Source organism: Episyrphus balteatus, chromosome 1 (genome assembly GCF_945859705.1).
Source record: "Episyrphus balteatus chromosome 1, idEpiBalt1.1, whole genome shotgun sequence".
Lineage (NCBI taxonomy): Eukaryota > Metazoa > Arthropoda > Insecta > Diptera > Syrphidae > Episyrphus > Episyrphus balteatus.
The window spans coordinates 33,597,280-33,620,141 of NC_079134.1; the positions used below are offsets into that span (position 1 = coordinate 33,597,280).

The window sequence follows — 22,862 nt, forward strand, 5'->3', positions numbered from 1 at the left end:
CCCTTTTATCACTCACCTCTTCATCAATTGTATTTATCGCAAATCAAATACAATGAAAAAATATTATTGGCAGTTTTCGTTGATAACATAAACCATCGAAAAGCTTCAGTATAATGAAAATAATAAAAAATTTGTATGAAAAATATGAAGATAGTATCGATTGCGATACATAATTGTGATGGCAAACATTAATGTTTGAAAAATTCCAAGAATACAAAATTTTCTTTTAAAAACTTTCAAAAATAAAAAAATTCTTAATAACTCATTGAAAATTTGCACAATATTTTGTCGATTTAAATAAATAGTGGAGTCAAATTAGCTTTATACCTCGGAATCCAGGGAAAGTCGATGCATCTGAAAAACGAGTATATTGCTGCATTATAAAAGGGTCAAATAAGAAAGTTAAAAAAAAAAAATTTCACCGCTCTCGATTACAACAGTTTTTATGGACCGTTAACTGTCATTCCGTATGCAAGCGTCAATCGGAATTACTGTCTCATTTTAGATTTTGATCAAACTTTGTATGGATGTTCTGTAGGACTGTAAGGAAGCAAATCCATGATGATTTAATTTTAAGTTGCGTGGTTTCCCCGCTACCCGCATTCGAACTTTTTCAGAAGGTCATTTTTATGTTATTATAGCTTTGCGTCTACTAAAGATATCTTTTTGTTTGAAACGCCATTTTAAAGCTTAAGAGTAGTAATTTTTGAATATATATTAAAAAATTACGTAATAATTATCCCTGAATTAAAAATAATTTTTGAAAAACTGGTAATTTTGCTGATTTTTCATGGTTTTTGACTGGCTCCAGAACCTTGGCTATTATATGTAGGAAGCTTATACTTACTAAATATTAAATATATATATATTTTTCAACAAAATAAATCTAAAATTAACTCGATGGCTGTACTCCTTATGCAAAAATTTTAAGTTCAAAGTATTGAGTATCTTAAAAAAGCTAATTTTTATACTGTCATTTTCTTCTTAGTCTACGATTTGACTAAAAGAAGAAATGTGAAACTTACAGTGTGTTAAGCTAAGAGTACGAACTAAATATACTATTGATTTCATGTATCGTTATCGATATCATTATCGTTATCGTTATCGTTATCGTTATCGATATCGTTATCGTTATCGTTATCGATATCGTTATCGTTATTATAATCGATATCGTTATCGTTATCGATATCGTTATCGTTATCGTTATAGATATCGTTATCGTTATTATAATCGATATCGTTATCGTTATCGTTATCGATATCGTTATCGTTATTATAATCGATATCGTTATCGATATCGTTATCGTTATCGTTATCGATATCGTTATCGTTATCGATATCGTTATCGTTATCGATATCGTTATCGTTATCGATATCGTTATCGTTATCGATATCGTTATCGTTATCGATATCGATATCGTTATCGTTATCGTTATCGATATCGTTACCGTTATCGTTATCGATATCGTTACCGTTATCGTTATCGATATCGTTGTTGTTGTTGTTGTTGTTGTTGTTGTTGTTGTTGTTGTTGTTGTTGTTGTTGTTGTTGTTGTTGTTGTTGTTGTTGTTGTTGTTGTTGTTGTTGTTGTTGTTGTTGTTGTTATCGTTATCGTTATCGTTATCGTTATCGTTATCGTTATCGTTATCGTTATCGATATCGTTATCGTTATCGATATCGTTACCGTTATCGTTATCGATATCGTTGTTGTTATTGTTGTTGTTGTTGTTGTTGTTGTTGTTGTTGTTGTTGTTGTTGTTGTTGTTGTTGTTGTTGTTGTTGTTGTTGTTGTTGTTGTTGTTGTTGTTGTTGTTGTTGTTGTTGTTGTTGTTGTTGTTGTTGTTGTTGTTGTTGTTGTTGTTGTTGTTGTTGTTGTTGTTGTTGTTGTTGTTGTTGTTGTTGTTGGTGGTGGTGGTGTTGGTGTTGGTGTTGTACATGATTCCTTAGAGAAACTTTATAAAAATACGGATCCATTTTGTTAAAAAATGTATTTATTAAAATTTAATCATCGTTGTAGTTTAAATTTAATTTCTTTTTTTATAAACATGAATATAATCAAAGTGTAAAAAAATAAATTAAGAAAACAAATAGTTCCTTAAAATAATTTATATAAAAAAGTTTATTTGCTTTTAATTTATTTTTTACTGATTTATCTCTGTAGTCATCGTTGCTATGGTAGTAGTTCTTGCACTCATTAATTTCTTGTTTGTATTTTCCATATCTTTAAATTGAATAAGAATAACCATGTATGTAAAAATTGCAGCAAAAATCTGAAAGAATTAAACTCAATTAAAATTTCTTTCTTTCTAAGGAAAAATAATTTGTTTAAAATAAACGCAAAAAATTTAGAGAATAGTCTTCACAAAAATTTGGTAGTTATTATTTTTTTTTTTCTAACCAAAACTTTTAAAATTTCTTTGATACATTTTTATTGGTGATAGTCAGTTTCTAAGGATAATAATAATAATAATTCTTACCTTAAATAGTGTTTGTTTATTTAGTGGAAAAAATCCATACGCAGTCAAAATTGGCTTCTGTTGCATATTCTTCATGAGAAATTTATCGACCTTAAAAAATATGAGAAAAAAACTATTTCAAACTATTTTTTTTTTTTTTTTGAAACAAATAAATATTTTTTATGAGTAAAATAACAAGTTACAACAACAATGAATAAAGAATAATTTATATCAACTTGTTTAAAAAACATTTAAAAAAATAATGTGTACCATTTTCTCAATTGAACTGCCTCGTCTTGATATTCTTGATAGTATTCTGGCTGTTTTGCTTGCCTGTAAAAAAAAATGAATTCCAATTTAGTTGAGCCAGTTAATGCAATTTATATTAAAATTGTTGTTTTTATATTCAGTTAAACAAAAACAGTATCACTAAAAATAAGGAGAACTAAAAGACTTATTCGGATCTTAAGTATACCCAAGTAAGGTTTGACCAGGCTTTTATACATTTTCAGGACTCCCAGCTACAAAAAGAGTTAAGAGATTCTAGATATCACATCGTAGGAAGAAGACAAAAGCTTTATGATACTATCAGTCGTGGACAATCAACAGCACAAACCCCAGTAGAAAAATCAAAAATGTTTTCAAACCACATCATGTAAGCTTCACGTACAACCCACCAGAGTTGTTAAAAAATAATTTTTTTAATGCATTTTTTTTCATTACAAATCAAACAAAAGTATTTGTTTTTTTTTTTTGCATTAAAAAAAATATTTTTCAGATGAAAAATATTTCCTTAAAAATAAAATTTATAGGTGTTTCAAATAGAAATATATTGCATTAAAAAGAAATTCTGAATTGAACAAAAAATTCAATGGGTTGGGTTCACCAGAGTTGTAAAAATAATTTTTTTAATGCATTTGTTTTCCAAAATACAAAAATATTTGTTTTTTTTTTTTTCTTTAAAAAAAAAATTTGTAACAACTGAAAAATATTTGCATAAAAAATAAATTTGTTATTGCAAAGTAAAATATTTTGCATTAAAAAAAATGTTATTGCAACTGAAAAAAATTTGCGTTAAAAATAAAATTTATATTTCAAATATAATATAAATCTATTTATTTATCTTACCTATTTCAAATACAAATATTTTGCATTAAAAAAAAATGTTCTGCATACAATGGGTTGGGTTCACTAGAGTTGTAAGAAATAATTTTTTTTTTGCATTTTGTTTTCCATTACAAATTAAACAAAAATATTTGTTTTTTAAATTAAAAAAAATATTAGTTGCAATTAAAAATATTTGCGTTAAAAATAAAATTTTTACTGAAAATAAAAATATTTTGCATTATAAAAAAATGTTATTGCAACTAAAAAATATTTGCATTAAAAATAAAAAATTTTCTGCATTGAACAAAAAATTCAATGAAAAACATGCGCATTAAATATTTTTTTTTTTTTGGCTATACATTAATATATTTTTTAGAATTTTATGAATATTAAAAAAAAGTATTGAATACACAGGCACACATTTCGCATTGAATTTAATTTTTTTTTTGCAGGAAATTTTTCAGTTGTATTAAATTTTGTTTGCAAATTTTTTTTGTTTGCAACAAATATTTATTTTTGTAAATATATTTTTCTTATTATTTCAAAAATAATTTTTATTTTCAATTGATATTTTTACAACACCGTAACCCACCAATTCATCTTCCAGAAATCTTTGATGGAAAAAATATAACAAAAAACTTCGTTCTTGTTGATTCTCATGAAATCGAGTGACATATTTTTTTTTTTTTCATATAAAATGAAAATCGATGACCTTTTATATAAGATTTCAACAACTTTTTTTAATAAATAAACAAACCTCCTTGGTAATATCCGAATAAAAAACCATCACTGGAATAAACATAAACTGCAAAGACCATACAAAATAAGTGCTTATAACCAGCAATGAAAAATAAAAAAACATTGTTGATTTCCTTCATTTCTATAGCCGATATTGCAAAAAATGGTCCAATTGGTCCATTAGTTAAGACACATGTTAAAATGCAAATCATTATTAAACCATAAAACGCACTAATATCTATTTTACATAGTTTGATAATTTCATTTCTATCAAGTAGAAGTAGAATCTTCTCAAGTTGACATTTTCTACTAAAATCACAATTTCTACGCAAATCTTTATTTGTTCATTTAGACAAACCATTGTTCGATTTAAAATCACAATTAATGATGTATAGAAAACTGCAATTAAACCACTTAATATCATTTGTATAAAATAAATACTGGCTTGAAAAATTAACACTGAATACAATTCTGATACAATTCCATACAAATAAAACATATTCAAAGTACACAATGCACAAATTCCGACATACAAGCGAAATAGACGTAATATTATGTCATTGGTTTTATTTCGAATGTATTTATTTTCGAGTTTCAAAACTTTGATGGTGATTCGAAATGTTCGCACTTTGCCAAAATATAGAAATAAGTTCACTATAATTTGTGAAAAACCAGCAATTTCAGTTGTAATTAATTCATAAATTACTCCGGTATTATTGTAATGTCCAACAGTTCTCCATAAAGGACTAAAAAGGACCCACAAGCTTGCAAAAAGCATTATAAAGCAAGATGTTAGTAAAGCAAATATGCATAAATAACGATCCGATTTATGTGCGATCAAATTTAACTCATTTTTGATATGGTTAATAGGGAATAGTCCAAGAAATCTGAGGCACTTCAATTGAATCAACAATCCTTTGGGGATATGCATTTTGCATTTGTTTAAAATTAATTTTACAGTAATAGGGTAATTTTTATATAAATGATTTAAAATTTAATTTAAAGGCCAATATTACGGTCTTAAGGTACAAATACAATTTCAAAATCGAAGATTGTAAAAGGAGTTAAGTGTCATTAATCCAATTAACATTATTTACCAAACTGCAGAATGGTAAATGATGATAAATGATTAATTATTAATCTAATCAATAAAAAACAATTATTGAGTGTCTGGATAGCTTTCCATTTTCAAACAAATTTTTTAAGTGAATTTGAACTAATTGCACGAATGCCGCCACAGTTATTTTGGGTAGGCAACCCCGAAATTGCTCGCTCGAAGAAGACTGCCTCATGAAATTAGCATAGTTTAAAGGGCTTTGGACAGCTAGCTGATATTTCAATATTCAGAAATTCAGATACGTATTAATTTATGTCTTTTCGAAGAAAACCTAATTCAACATTATTTTCAAACCTACTCTCCTACAACTATTCCCGAGGCGATCCCATTTTTTCGCTTTATTCTATATTCAACAAAGCTTGTCCCGAATGTTTCCCAAATGTGTACCAGTACCTAATGTATCCCGACCGTGTACCGAATGTGTCCCAAACGTGAACCGAATGTTCCCCGAACGTGTACCGACCCGAACATGTACCGAACGTGTCCTCAACGTTTACCAGATTCGTTCCGAACGTGTCCCGAATGAGTTTCAAACGTTTACCGAATGTGTCCAAAAGGTGTATCGAATGTGTCCCGAAAGTGTACCGAATGTAACACTATTGTATTCGGAGCGTGTAACGAATGAGTTCGTTACGTTTACCAAATGCATCCCGAACATGCAATGAATTTGTTCCGAGCGTGTACGAATGTCTCCCGATTGTGTTACGAACGCGTACCGAATATGTTCCGAACGTGTACCGAATGTGTCCTGAACGTGTCATTAATGTATCCCGAACGTGCCCCGAATAAGTTCCAAAAGTGTACCGAACGCTCGGAATGTGTTCCGAACGTTTACCGAATGTGTACCGAACGTGTATCGAATATGTCCCGAACATGTCCAAATCTTTAAGTTTAAATTTTTGTTAAGCCAGCTAACAATAACTCAAAGCGATTATTTTTTACTTACATGACCTTCCAGGACATTTACTATGAACGGCACACTATATATAGACACTGTCGAAAAAATACTACAAATTGCCAAATTAATAGAAAAGAAAGCTTTTTCTAACACTGGAATATTCCAATCCAATGGCATTTCCTCAGCTAGAACCGGTAAAGTTGCTATTATAAGAAAAGCTTGAATTGTAAACATTGCCGTATGCTTTCCATAAATATTACTGACATCACCATTGAATAAATTTATCAAATGAATTCTTTTTCTAAGAATTTTCATTACACAACTGTGTTGATCCTCCGAGCTCAACAATTCATCATTTTGAATTTCAAAAACATGACAAACTGACACAATAATGCATGTAAACATGCATAGGTCGATGCAAACATAAACAGTTGGCAAGGATTGAGTGAAAAATACTATAGTCCTTATGTATCCATTAAGTTTTCTAGTTACCAGCAGAGAATATACATTAATAGAAAGTAAAATAATTAAAGTCAGCGATAGATAAAAAGACCTTCGAAGGTTTTGACATGGTTTGTCTTTATTCTGTGTCGTTAATTCAAAAATCGTTTGAAATATTTTTAAACTTTTCTGACGATCAACACCAATCGAAAGTATTAGTAGAATTCTGGCAACCGTTCCAATAATCCATTGAATTCTTATAACTTTATCTCCTGTTTCATTTTTTCCAAATTGATTTTTTAATGTTAATTTGTAGAAAATTACAGCTGTTACAGCTTGTGATGCACAAATTAGAAATAATGCGGCTCTATCGCGAATGTTGTCAGCTTTTGTGAAAGAAAGTTGCCTAGAATTGTGTGTTGTCGAAAATACACAGGAGAATTTTGAAAACTTGAGGAATTTGTTAAAGTCCTGCTGGAAGGACATGTTGATTTATACTGAACTCTACAATACAAATCAACTTGTTATAGCGCAATAATTTTTAACAGAGGCATTTTTTCTAATTAATCGAATGATTTTCCGATTGTTGAATGATAGTAAAGGAGCAACGGAAGTTATCGAATAAAAATCGTTAATTGGTGCGAGAGGTAAAAGTATGAAAGCACATTGTAATTAATTAATTTATTTATGACTAATGGAATTGCAGATAATAACCTAGGGGAAAATAGATAAACGGCAGAACTGCCAACAAAACTAATCCTTTTGTATAAGAGGTGTAAAAAAAGTTGAATTCTTGAAGGAGTTTTAAGGATGAGTCGTTTTCCTGGATGAGACCTTGAGGGTGTAAATAAACAATGTTTTTGCTGCTTGTTTCGGCCTCCTAAGGGCGAAACAAACCTTTTGTCATTTTATGCTACCGAATAAATATAAGGAATGCATTGAATAAATAAATAAATAAAATGTAAATAATAATTTTGACAAAAAATAATATAAGAAGATTTATTTACCTTAATTATATATAAAAAGCTTAAACAATTTAAACAAATTGATAGCGCAACAACTCAATTTTTGGTAAAACTTTCACAAAAGAGGCATAACTTCCGACCATTTATTTCACTTTTGAATCAAAATCCAACTCTAAGGCAAGTTTTGTTTAGATACCATCAGAAATTAAGTGAAACAAAATGTTTGAGAAATGGTTGGCAACTGATTCTGGGAGACAAAATTTTGCATTATAATTAGAAACCGCCAAAATTGCAATACGAATCCTTGAAAAAATCAATAAGAAATTGATTCTTTTGACCAAAAATAAATCTATTTCTCAGGCACACAGATATAGAGAAAATTTATTTGATAAAGAGATGGACAAATTTATTTTGAATGCTCTGAAACTAATGCTTTTTAACTTTTAACCTGCTTTTTAACAGCTTTAAACAACTAACGTGCAGAAGATAGAGACTTCTTTATTGGCTCTGTTGAATGGATGTTTGTAAAAATAGAGAAGCAGTGTGACTGATGATTCCATTTTCTGCTCCCCTTGGTCAGGCGAACTTCCGAAAAAAATTATTGTTTTTGAGTAAGTGGAATGCCTCGGAAGTTTCAAAGCTACAATACACAAAAAAAAAAAACAATATCAATTTAACATTTTTTAAATATCAAATTAACATTTTTTAAATATCAGCCAAAAATGCTCTATAAAATGTGTTTTATGATATTTAAAATGTTAAAACAATATTTTTATTATCAAGATGATATTTAAATGTCACATTTTGAAAATTTTTTTTTTTTTGATATTTTATTATCATTTTTTCATATCAATTTCTCATTCCAAATTATTGAAAAATATTAAATAAAAAATAGTTTTAGAGAAAATAACAAAACAATTATATCACCTGTAATAGAAAAAATAATGTCACCACTATTTTTTAAAGAATATTCACTTTCAGTAATTTTTTGAAAAAAGAAAGAAAATACTTTTACCTATTGATAAAAATAATAAAAAAAGAAAAAGAAAGAAATAGGTTTCATTATAATAAACTAAAACGTAAAATCTAGTCAACATTGATATTTTAATTGTCAGAGTGAAGTTTTCATTATCCACACAAAATTAGGTCTGTTTAATGAAGAAAAACTGGAACAGAAAAGATCAGAACAGCACAAATTCTTGAAAACTGTCAAAGCAAAAAAGATCAGAAAAGTACACCATCCTATTTTATAGGGTTGATTTTGCCTATCAGTTTTGAAACTTAAAATTAAAAAAATTTTTTTTGTTATGACTTTTCATTCAAATATATCAGAATATTTGTTCACATTTTGAATTTTTCTTCATACCTACATATTAAGAATATTCTAAACAAATTTTCATTATTTTGAATTTATTTATATATATTTTTGTAAAAATAAAACAAATCAGTTGCTGTTTGACACTTTTCACTCGTTTGCTCTACCTCAAAAGTAGGAGCAGAAAAACTTGAACTAATCTGTGTTGGAAAACTTCATGGAACACAAAATGACAGTTTGTAGAACAGTTTAGGGCAAGGTGTTTCCTTATGAAACACACAAACCTGTACTTTTCGGATCTTTTCTGTGCGGATCAGATTCATTAAACACACCTATTAAAAAATGATATGATAAAATATCAAAATTGATATTTTAATTGTTGGACGACTTTTGTCACTCAAAAATGTTATTTTGAAAGCTGTTATTATCAATTTTTTTTTTTTCGGTGTACCGGTCTCAAAAAATGGCATTCGCACTTCTAGAAGCGAAGATGGGGGCATGAACTCTTACCTTGTCGTCATCATATACTTGAAATAATAGTTTAAAATTTGTTTTATTGTGTTTTGTCCATCACATATTCTGCTTTTTAAAAGGTCTCGATATATATGAGATATAAATTCTCGAAAACATTATTAATGCCAGTTAATTCAAGTTCTTGTACTTCTGTTTGTAAAATAAACTCTATAAATCATTATCATAAGCCAAGGTAAGAGAAGAGAAAACCTTACAATTTTTTTTTTTTTATCTTGACCTAACCTAAACGATCTATCTTTTTGGTACATTTCTTCTAAATCACCCTGTATATAAAAAAGTTTATATTTTAATCCAAACTAATTTTAAATTATTCATCAAGTCCACAAAACATAAAAATTATGAATTTATTTTAGTTTTCTTTCTTATTAAAATTGAAATAGAAAATAATTAAAATAACTTTTAACAGAAAATTGTCCTTATGTCCTTGCACGCCAAAAGTACCTTGCCGGTTATAGCATTAGGAAGACGGATCACAAAAATCAAAAATATAAGGAGAATTTATGGTATTTTATGCGATTTGAAGCACAAATTGATCAATCAAATCATTTGGCAAAACAAAATCTTTTTATCCTTTCCTATTGTGTGGCATTTGTGCTTGAAATCGCATGAACTAAATTTCTTGGCCCCTTTTCCTGATTCTAATCGATTTAACCGGGCTGTAACTCAAGGAATGAAAGTCCAATCTCCATGGTTTGTATATATTTACATATATATTTTTATTTCTTCGTTCAAAATAATATGCTTGTTTTCAAAAGCTGTCTTTGATTTAATTATAGGACATCATCACCGCAACGCTAAAAATTTTCGTAATTTAAGCACCAAATTGCATCGATTTTTTTTTTGTCTGTTTTTGTTCTTCTTCTTTTTTTTTATTCAATGTTGTTTTATTGCCAATTTTTGAATAGGATTATAAATGCAAATGCCCAGGATTGTAATTATTTCCTATACCTACCTATGACTGAGAAGTGGGAAAGTTAATTTTCAAATATACGAGGTTAAAAATTCTGGAGTATTTTTTAATATTTTTCGGTTTACATATAGATAGGTCTACACCTAAATTTAATACATGACAAGTATTAAATTTTTTAGTTAATACAAAATGTATTAAAATTTAATATAGTTGTATTAAAAAATAATACAGTTTATATTAAAATTTAATACCTCCCAAATGTATTAAATTTTAAGTATTGCATATTAAAATTTAACCTTTTTATATTAATTTCTAATAAGTATTTTATTAAAAGATAATACAAAAATATTTCAATTCAATACCAAATGTATTTAAAGTTAATAAAATGTATTCTTTTCCTAAATTCATTACTGAAAATAAATATTAATCATAAATAATATAATAATGGTGATATTATTGTCTCTATTTTATCTGTTTCACAAACTGTGGCATGTAAAATCTTACTGCCGATCAATATTCATCTGCAATTTATGCATTTTGCTTCGAAAAAACACAAAGCGCCTTCAAATTAGTATACATTTACAGCTTTTGATTTAATTTTTTTTTTTAAAAAAGGTACCTCAAACAATGGATTTTTTTCTTTTTGACGCTACAGGCGTCGTCGTTTGATTAAAATTTAATATTCTTGTATTACAATTTAATACTTTTGATATTTTTAATAAATTTGTATTACGTTTTAATACAATTATATTAAAATGTAATACAATTATATTAAAATGTAATGCAAAAATATTAAAATCTAATACAGCGCTATTCAAATTCAATACAAGATTAGAATTTAACCCACGGAGGTTATTTTCTAATAATGTTTGTATTACAAGTAGTAAACTTAATAACTAAATATTGTAGGACAGCCTTTAAATTACAAAAAAAGATTGTGATATTAACCTAAAAATACAAAATTGTACACAAAACCACTCACCTCTTCGTTCAAGCTACTCGCGACCATAGATATCGAATACAATACCACTGGCGGAACAATAAAACACGAACATGGTAATAATATATGGTATAACTCAATAAAGCCCACTTTTGCACAGCTTTCAATTAAGGCTAACATAGTGATTGGAACACCTGCCAAAAGTATAAGCAACTCAGCAGAAACAAGCACCACAGTTATTCCATAAACCCGACTAAAGTCTTCGACGCACAATTTCATCAATGAAGACCTTTTCGAGAGTATTTCTTCAATTTTAATTTTATCACTTCGTTGGTTAACCGTAAGTTGTGTATTAAATATTTCCAACAATTTTCGAACTGAGCTCACGGTAAAAGTATAAAGCGTTACATAAGTAAAAACATAACATTGCGGCAACACTCCCGAAGCTGCAGTTGCCATCTGTCGCATATTATGCACTGGATCTCTGTGCAGCGTCCATACATTTACTGTTAAAATTAATACTATTGCAATACTTGATTTGTATCCTAAAAGGACACTATTCGGATAATCTTTGACTTCACATAATAACTCATGAATTCTGCGAACAATTTTGAAATTATTTTTCCTTGTCAAAAATATCCAATTAACTGTAAGGATTTTCAAAGTACACTCAGCTACAATTTGAAATTTCGTTGTCCTGTAACTGACAGGGTCGTGTTGGAGTAATCCGTCTAGGAGCATTTGATAGAATAAAATCAAGTAACATAATTGAATTATTGACAAAAGGATGACAGCAATTATTTCGTGAATTTTATTAAATTTTGAAACTTTTAGTTTGTTAGTTTTTTGGTCCAAAGTTGTACATAAAAATCCATAGAAATTTGCCAAACGTAAAAATAATTCAAAGTCCTTTTGGATAGACATATTGCTTTGTACTAATATGGTCATTCATCTTGTTCCGGTATTGACTTAGTAATTAAATGAATAATATGAGTTTTTTTTTAATTATTGTAATGGCCTTTTTCCTGGCTTAGGAAAAAATTAATTCACATGATTGGTGTTGATTAACAAATTGACATAAGAAATATTAGGACAGTGACTTTATTCTATTTTTCAATTGAAGCACTTTGGTTACGATTAAAAATATATAAATTATTGCGGGTCGTGCGGATACACAAGTTGTGAAACTTCTTTTCCAAATGGGACCCGGGAAAAATGGAATTCCGCCGCACCACCGCACTATGGGACCAAACGATGTAAATCATCTCAAAATTCCATAACTTTTTTGTTTCTCAATATTTTTTTTTTGAAATTTGGCACAAATATACTACAATGTACATATATGCTTCAACATGTAATAAAAATCAGAACTAAAAAAATTATGTATGTATTTATTATAATATTTTCAAAAACAGAAATTATGAAAAATTGCTCAAATTCGTCAATTAATGGCTTAATTCATATACAAAATTATATTTTAAGTCGTTGTTATTTGTGTTAAATATAAGTGAAGTTATCATATATATAATATATTGATAAGAAAGCAAAAATTAAAAGATTATAACTTTAAAAAAAGCATGCGAATGAAAGATAATATAAAATTCATTGTAAGTAAAATTTATTTTATAAGTAAGAAAAGGAAGAAAAAATGTGAAAGGGATAAGTATCCAAAAACGTAGAGACTAAATTAACCACTTTCGTAATAAAATCAAAATTATTGTGTATTTTATAAAACTCAAACAACAAAAAAGGGGTAAAGAGGAAAATGTATTAAAACGAAATGGAATATGAAAATAATTTATATTTTATAGAGAAGGTTTTTTAAATAAAACAAAAGCTTGAGATAAGAATTAAAACAGCGTAAAAAAATAAAAGTTTGAAAAAATGGGATGAAATAAAATAAAATCAAATCTGCAGATTTTGATTTGCGGCATAAAATGGGACTTGAAATCCGTTCAGAATGTCAAGCTTGTTGGGAATTCAATCTATAGGGGATCCCAAAAGTAATAATTTAAAATACAACCATATCTCAAATTCTTACCATTTTCGATTAAATGCACTTCTTGTGAAATTTCGAAAAATTCCTACTTTGAAACAGTATTTTACTTCCCCTGTTCATAAGTGATTTTTGTTTTTACAAACGTTCACTAAGACATTGGTAAATAAGAATCAATTATTTAATCAAAACATTATTTATTTTGTTCGCCATATCGCTACAAATTAGTTAGCAGTTTTAATGAAACTCAATTTCTTACTTTTATTTTAGAGCAACACCCTAAAAAATAAATTGTACATTTTGTAACTGGTTTATCATTTTTATAACTTGCCTAGTTATCACAGTTTTCAAAAAAAGTATAAAAAATTCGGAAATTGAAGTTAAGATGAAAGATACTATAATTTGAATTCAACAAAACAAGGTTTTTCATAGTAAAAAAAAAAAAAAAAAACAATAAAAAACATAGGCTTTTGTTTAAACTAATTTGTAGCGAAATAATTTTTTTTTTATTTGTCAATTGTTCCTAATTGTCAATTATTGTTTTAGGGACAGATTTGTAAAAAAACAAAAATAAATTATGAACAGGGGAGTCAAAATACTGTTTTAAAGTAGGAATTTTTCGAAATTTCACAAGAAGTGCATTTAATCGAAAACCGTAAATATTTGGGATAGACAAGTTACCAAATTTTAAGAGATCTTTAAATAGCCTATCAGAATATTTCATTTGAATCATTAATTTTAAGACACCCTGTAGATGACAGAAAAAAAAAAGATTTTCAAACATTTTTGGAAAATTTTTATTTTATACATTTTTGACCGTAAATCAAAACGGCGCAAGTATGCGCAAAATTTTATTTTTATTCCTTAATTTTGAGTAAAATGAGATTCTAAATTCATTCATAACTCGACACCTGCAGTTGTCGGCAAAGGAGAAATCTACAATTGAAAATTAAAGTTGGCCAAATTACTTCCCATTACCTAATTGTTATTTTTTTTAAACAATCAATTTAAAGTACATTCAAAAACAAATAACGGATTTATTAAGTAGAGATTCTGACCTTTTTATTGATATACAACACTTATAAGGTTTCTTCACAAACTTCTGAGAAAACTAAGTTTAAACTGTTAAATAAAATAGGACGAAAAACAATAAAAATTGAAATGTAAGGTTCGATACTCATTTTAAGTACTTTTATCCAAAATATATTAAAAACAATGTATGCTATCATAATTGCGCACATTTCTATTATGCTAAACAATCATTACTTTTTTGAAATTATCACATTTGTTAAAACCAATTTTAAGATGGTTTTGGTCGTTTGGTCCCATTGTGCACCGCTGCACCACGTCCGCAGAATTTTTGACCGCCGCAATCTGCGCCACGTCCGCACCAATTTCTAAGCCAACGCACCACTGCTGTACCACGTCCGCACTATTTTTAAAATTTCTAATCCGACGTCTGCAAACATTCTGCTGAATTGGTGTGTTCATTAACCCAAAATTTTCCGCCAAACGGCGGCGGTGGTTGGTGCAGTGGGCAAGATATTTTTTATTTTTTTATCTTTAAAAATCCAATTTCTATTTTTTTTTTACTCTGGTTAATGAACACACCAATTCTGCAGAATGTTTGCAGGCCTGCTTAAGTACAATTTGCAGCAGTCACTGAGTGTTCATAAACGTCAGAAAAAAAAAAATAAAATAATGACCACAGAATGAGTGTTTTTTAATAAGGGTAGAGCAAAAAAATATTTCCTTTTTCAGTTCCCGAAAATATTGTTTTTAATAAAACAACAAATTTCTAAACCGTGTAACATTAGGGTGGCGCAAAACAAATACTTTCTTCCACTTTTATAATGTTATAAAAATAACTACGTGGTTCACATTTGAAACAATTTATCGATGGAACAAATATTTTTAATTAGAGTGTTCAAAAAAGTTTTTTTTTTGCGTTTTTGAAAAAAAAAATGAAAAAAAAACTTTCTGTGTACCTACTAAGCACAGAAAGTTTGTTAAGTGCATTTTTTGCTGTAGTAATATTAAATTCATGTGAAATTAATTTAATCGATTTTGGTTAAATTTCAACAATAAATGTAGGATGTAGCATTTTTTTGAGCCCTCTAATGCGAAAATACCCAATTTTACATTTTTTTTCTCATAAACCATGTTTAATAAACTTTCTCTGTAGTGAAAATCAATTTTTTTATTAGTTAAAAAAAAATTTGAACCACCCTAATCGCAATTTTTTAATTTGGTTAAAATAATATCCACGTTCATTTTTTTTTTTGGAATTTCACAGGCAACTGTAAAAGATAACATTTTTTAGAGCTACCCTAATACGAAAAAATACGGCCTAAGTTAGGCCGACGTTTATGAAAACACCCTATGTCTCGACATGTTTTACCAGCTTTGTGTGGTCAACGAATTTTTTGACAACAAAGTTCTGCCGTTCATGTTCTTTATTAGATACTTAATACGGGCGAATACTTTCTCAGGATCAGTGGGCAACTGAGAAGCTGCTCAAAATCACACCGTAAAAATGAGAGGCACCTCGAATACAACGTTTTATTTAAAATATTTCAAAACCACAAATCTTTGTTCAACAATACTCACCTCTCCATCCAAACTGCATACCGCCATAGCTGTTATATATATAATCAGTGGCGGAGCAAGACTACAAAAGCCTGACATACATATTTTGAATAATTCAAAAAAATCTCCCACTGCATATCCTTGAATAACGGATATAAACAAAATTGGCATGCAAGGTAAAATTAAAAGCAGCTGAGCCGAAAAAAGCATCATAGTAAATCCATAATTGCGACTATATTCTTCGTTGCAAATTTTCAAAAGTGAAGATCTTTTTAAAAGAATTTCTTCAATTTTATCTAAATCATTATCATTTGTTAGCATTTCTTCGAGTTCTCTATTAAATATTTTTAACAAATTCGCAATTGAACTCACAGTAAAAGTATAAAATGACATAAATGTTTGGATATAATTTTGAGGAATAATCACTGAAATACCAATTATTAACCATGGCGACAAAAAGTCTTCAAAAATATTTGCTGTTGATATATTCACTGTCGTCAAAATTATCAATGCAATAGTTAATTTGTATCCCAAAAGTATCTTGTTCGGATAGTCTTTAATTTCAGGTAGTAACTCAAAAATTCGTCGAATGATTTTCAAATTACTTTTTCTTGTGAAAAATATCCAATAAACTGTAAGGATTTTTACAAAGGAATCAACTACAGATTGAATTTTCATTGTCCTGTCACTAACGACATCGTGAACTAGAAACCCGTCAAGAAGCACTTTGTAAAATAAAATCACATAGGATAGCAAAAAAATGGACAATAAGATTATTGTAATTTTTTCAAAGATTTTATCTGATTTTGAAACATTTAATTGAGAAGTCTTATGATCAAAAGTTGTACACAAAAATCCAAAAATTTTGGCTAAACGTAAAAACTTTAGAAAGTCCTTTCTGTTGGACATCTTATGTAAAACTCATATCGGTCATTCCTTTGTCCTGATGGTGACTTAATTAATATTACCTAATTGAATATATAATTTTAAGATTATGAATGTTTTATTATAGTAATGGATTTGGGTTTTTTTATTTCATATAAATAATAATTTATTCATTTTAATATCGAGTAATGATTGACCATTGATGTTATAATAAATTAAAGGAAGAAAAACTACATACCTATAAATCGATAGAAATTTTCAAGGATTTTTTTTTTTAACTGAACAGCTAGACACATAGAACGAGTGAATGACTTGGTGAATGTTGAGCCAAGAAAAATGTAAAATTTAATTACACTAGCCAAAAAAATTAAGGGAACAAAAAAAATTGTGATTTTTTTGTGATTTTCGATAGGCTGTATCTCAGTAAATATTGATCGTATGATGACAAAACAAAAACAATGTTACATTCCTCTTGTTTTAGGATTTTAAAACTAAATATTTTATTTCTAATGGTAGAATAGCTAAATCTTTGGAATTGATCAAATACCAAAAAAGTGGGAAAATATTTTGCTATAAAATGATGATTAAAGGCTATTTGTTTGGCTTTAAGAATCTTTTTGTTTCAAACTTCTACGATATTTTTTAGATTGCAATATCAGTCATCAAACCAAAAACCATACTTTTGACTTTGACTATCAATATCTCAACATCGGATCACTTTACAGAAAATTTAAGGATACATTTGAAAATTTCATTTAATTTTCAACAAAGAAATTAAGTTTAAAAAAATGTTTTCTTACATTTGAGATCAATTTAAAAAAGTTATCAAAATATGACTTTTTTCTGTTGTGAGGGTTTGAACTCTTGAGAAGAAATAAAACACCACATTTTTGCAAATGTAAACGATTTACTTCTAATCACTTTTTTATGAGCAAAGTCAAATTCTTTTGAGCTTATTTGAACATTTTTTTAAATAAATACAGTTTAAATTTAAGATAAACCGAAGAAAAGTCAAAGATTTTCAAAAAAGGAAAAATATCCAACAACGGTATGAACAATTTTTTTTTTTTTAAATTTAACTTTTTGACGTAATAACGTCTTATAAATCGATCAACCATGGTAGCCACCACAAAACAGTGACGCCATTTTTTCCCGTTCCACTCTCGCACTTTCGCAGTGCGGCAAAAAATTTCAATTCAAAATTAAAAATAAACTATTAGAGATAAAAAAATCTCCTTTAGTTTATTTGAAAGATAATAACCTAAAGTTTAATCCAAATGAAGGATTTTTGAAAATTCCGTCATTTAATAGGGTAAACAGGGGTAAAACGGAAAGATGACATTTGGGCTAAAATCTAAACGCGTAGTCGTAGAGAGTTGATTGTTTTTGCTATAGATAGAAAAGACTGATTTAAGGATAACTGCATTTAAGAAAAAATTCTAAAAAATTCTGGAACTCCGCTATAACGTTTTGTTTGAACGTTGATCAGGTGTTGTGGGTATGAAAAAATGTTGATTATGGGTAAGGGAAATTTTTTTTTGACAATTCTAAAGGTGCCAGGTGAAAGATGAAGGAAAAAAATTAGGTGTCTAATACGGATTTTATTCCAACACTCTGCGTTTCGAAATATGAATTTTTGAAAAATACCTACTTTTTTAGGGGTATTTTTGGGTAGTTTTTGATTTTTATCTTTTTTTTAGAGCGTTCAAAAAATTTCAAGTTATATAGGACATGTAGGGCTGATAAATGCGCATACATGTGCACAAAATTGGAATCTTTAAAAGAGTTTTGACTGAATACGGAGAAAAATAAGTTTTTAAAAAACAGGTTTTTTTTTGCCGTTTTTATCCGATTTTCATCGTTTTTTATTTTTATCTGTTTTTCTTTAATAGGTAGAGGAATATTATATATGGAGTAATGATAGACCATGACCACGAAATTTCAATCATTTTCGTAAACACAATTTTGAGATAACGGTAAAATAAAATTTTTTAATTCAACAGGTTATAACTTTTTACAGAGAGCAGATAGAAATTTGATTAAACATTTATGAGCATCCTGATACAATTTCCTTTCATTTGGTATATCACACATAAAGCTAGACTAACTACAAGCCACACAATGTTAAATCAAGAAACTTGCGAAAAACCTCAAACCACCAGTGGAGATCTGTTGCGCCATGAATAGCTACCAGTGTGGGAAGTACCGTAATCTCAGTCTGGAAATTCGACATGGTTGACTTTAAAAAATTCTAACTTCTCTTGTAGGCATCTTTGAAATGAGATTGATACGTCATTTGAAAGGTGAAACAATAAGCTTTCACATGGTATAAAATTTTTTATAGGTTGTTAGGTAAAAAATTCATTTAATAGCAGGGGAACATAAAAATAAATGTTTTTTTTTGCTTTTTTTGATGAAATTTGATCGAGTTCAAAAAATTCTAGCTCTTTTTGTAGATGTCTCATAGACTTGATCTATATATATATTTTTAGCTAAGGCAATAAGCTTTTAGATGGTGTAAAAACTTTTATAGATTGTTAAAAAAAAATTGATTTAATAGCGTGAGAAGATAAATTTACATGTTTATTTTGCTTTTTTTTAATGAAATTTGATCGAGTTCAAAAAATTCTAGCTCTCTTTGTAGATGTCTAATAGACATGATCTATACCTATATATATTTTGAGCTGAAGCAATAAGCTTTCAGGTGGTATAAAATTTATTATAGGTTGTTGTATCAAAAAAATGAGTTTTTTGGGCGAAGTGATTTTTTCACTTTTTTCATAAGAAATGATTGTTTTCAATAAATTATTTTAATACTTTTTGCTCATTGTAAAAATTTAAAAATGGTTTTATTATTTAGAAGAAATATTTGGCTTTTTAATGGTATAATTTTTTTTGTGAGTTTTCAAAATAAAAAAATTAATAAAATGAGAAAAGAAAAAAATTATTTTTTTTAGCTTTTTCTTGTAAATTATGATTGTTTGAAATAAATAAACGCTTCAAATGGCTCATTTTAAAAGCACACAACCTGTTTTCTTACGACGTTATCACGTAAAATCATCGTCCGTAAACCGGCTTTACAGGCAACCTCTTTTTTGAAATCTTTTAATTTTCTTTAGTTTATTTATCTAAAATTTAAACGGTATTTATTAATAAAATGTTACTTGGCTTATTTAGAAATTGCTTTCTTTCCAAAAACTATCAATAATTCAAAAAGTTGCTATGATATATTATGGAAAGATGCTCCAAAAAGAATTTCAAAATCGAAACGTCCTGAACAAACAATATCAACGCAAGAGCTTAGCACTAAAATCATTTATGAAAACTCGCATAGTAAAACCAGAACACAAAAGACCTCGAAGTTGTACTAATGTTTTTTTTTTTCATTTAAAGCTGTTATTTTTTTCAGAGTGATCATTTGACACGGAGTACTAAAAATTTACTTTTGTTGCCGCCACCAGTAACAAAAGGAATTATCCCTTTGAATGCGGAATCTCTAAAAAAAGATTACGATTTTAATTTAAATTTAACTTTAATTTTTACTTGCTGTTTTTTATCTTTTTTTATATATTAAGTTTTTGTTCTCAAATTTTTGTGATAGATTTTTTATTATAAAAATTACTTCTAAATCAAAAACATTTAATTTTTCTTTAAGAAAATAAAATAATATTAAATATTAATTTGGATTTAAGCATTGGAACACTTGCAACTCAAGGTAAAGTATGAGCTATTGAAACATGGTCCTTCGAGCCGGATACTATGATCGAGAGCTCTATCATGTGGATAAATAGGGTTTTTTCATGAATTTTTTGTGAAAATTAAAAAAAAATAAATATTGCATCTTGATCGTTATTATGTATTTATTTATTATTATTATTATTTTTTTTTTATCAAGAACAAGTGCAAAATGAATCAAGATGGGGGTGAATTCGGAAATGAAATGTATTTGGACGGAAATGCAAATAGCAGCCAAAGCGGCGCAGGTATGAACAAAAAAAAAAAAATGTTGTTTAAAGTTAAATTCGGTGTTTGAAAGTTCCAATTCGTGTTATCGTTGCGCTGACGAAGCTTGAATTTGGAATTTCCAGCCTGAAAATCGAAAAAGCTTTATGGATTATGGATTAGATCGTTTGGTGTTGCGCTGACACCATTCGATTTATATACAAATATTTTAGTAAAAGTGCGTTTACTAAAATTTTTTGTATGCTATTGTGCATAAAGAGCTTTATGAATTGTTGATTGTTTCGTGTTGCGCTGACACCATTTGATTTCTGGGCAAAATTTTTAGTGAAAGTGCGTTTACTAAAAATTTTTTATGTGCTGTTGTGCTAATAATTTCTAATTTCAAGTGAAAGTGCGTTCACACAGAAAATTTTGGAAATTATTTATGCATTTAAATAAGTTATTGTTGCGCTGACAATTAACTATTTTATCTTGTTTCTAGAGAATTCATATTTATTAGTTGATTTCTTATATATTGTTATCAAGTTGCTTTCAAAAGAGCAATTGCAACGCAGTTAGTTATTGGAAGTTTTTGTTTATTATTATCTTTTCTTTTAAAGGTTCGTCCGGAGCATTTGTCCGAATAACAAGAGAACATCAAGCAGAAATAGATGCTGCTAATATAATAGAGGAAGAGGTAGTTAATTTTAACTGCCAGTCATTATCGCAACAGGTTAAAAATTTGGTACCACAGTCAATGAGATTGTACCGCGATACCATAAGACGTGCTGTAAATAATTACACCAATGAGGAAATTGCTCAATGGTCAGCTGATGAAGCAACGATTCGACTCAACCGAATTGAAGAGGCTTGGTCAAAATTTGAAGCAGAATGGCCATTGCTTGGTCAACAACAGCAACTTACTGAAGAACAATTAGCTGGTTGCAGTGCCTTTTTAGCAGATGCTGAAGAAGAATATTTGTCCTATAAATTCAAGCTACGCAGACAAATTTCATCGATTGAGTCGGTCACAACTTTAGCCAGACCTTCTGAAGTTTCTCCTATTCAAATTCAGATTTCAGATCCTCCTCGCATACCTAAATTCTCGGGTTTGGAAAGCGACTGGGCTAATTTTCGAGCAATATTCGAAGCAGAGGTGCACTGTAAGTCAAAATTTTCCAATTCCCAAAAAATGCGATATCTCTTAGGAGCGCTACAAGGTCGAGCTGAGGCGATATACAAAAACTGGCCAATCGGTGACGGCAGTACTTACGATCAATTATGGAAGGAACTATCCACACAATATGGCAACGAGTATAATACGATTCGTGCCCATATGCGAACGTTATCAGCACTGAAGCCGTTACATCGTCCAACATGTGAAGAAATGAGAAAAATGCTTGACTCTGCACGAAATGCTTTTCGTCAATTACAGCTATTGCTAACATCAGACATACTAGCGGAACATATGCTTCTTTACCAACTTGAAACACTTTTGGATTCTGAAAGCCAAGTGCAATGGTCAATTCAGCGATCAGCTGAGAAATTACCAACCCTCTCAGGAATGTTTCGCTTCCTTGAAATACGAGCAAGTCTATTGTCTCAGTTGTCAGAAACAGGTTCTAGTTATTGCGCACCGTCGAAGAGTGATAGGCATTATGAAAGTAACGAATATAATCAATCTCGAATAACTGTGAGAAGCAAAGAGCCTCTTCCGAATTGTGACCTTTGTATAGGTCAACGCCATTGGCCATATCACTGTGCCAAGTTTAAAAGTTTATCTATGGCTGACAGATTAAAATACACTACAAAACACCGGCGTTGTATAAATTGTTTCAGTGCAAGACATTATTCACTAAAATGCCCAGAAAAACCTTGCCCAAGGTGTAAGGTTAAGCATAACAGCGTATTGTGCCCAAAGAACTTGAACATTGGCTCCCCTGTTGAGACACTTATGGTTTTACAGGGAGATGTTGATAACAAGAGAATCTCTGGTGAGAATGTCACGTCACTTCATGATAAAAATTAG

General features: G+C 28.8%; 1 protein-coding gene and 1 long non-coding RNA gene across 2 annotated transcripts; one reads left to right on the top strand and one right to left on the bottom strand.

The window, feature by feature from the left end:
• Positions 1-2,486: 2,486 nt before the first annotated feature.
• Positions 2,487-16,252, bottom strand: LOC129906022 (uncharacterized). Its single transcript, XR_008770703.1, has 3 exons — positions 16,028-16,252; positions 2,727-2,789; positions 2,487-2,567 (listed from the first exon to the last, which is right to left on the bottom strand). It is a non-coding gene; the product is annotated as an uncharacterized LOC129906022 (long non-coding RNA).
• A 4,133-nt stretch (positions 16,253-20,385) lies between these two features.
• LOC129905636 (uncharacterized) lies at positions 20,386-22,862 on the top strand. The gene is made up of 3 exons (XM_055981164.1): positions 20,386-20,606; positions 20,787-20,874; positions 21,454-22,862. Exons 2-3 carry the CDS (start codon positions 20,799-20,801, stop codon positions 22,860-22,862), a joined length of 1,485 nt encoding a protein of 494 aa, XP_055837139.1. The 5' UTR covers positions 20,386-20,606; positions 20,787-20,798.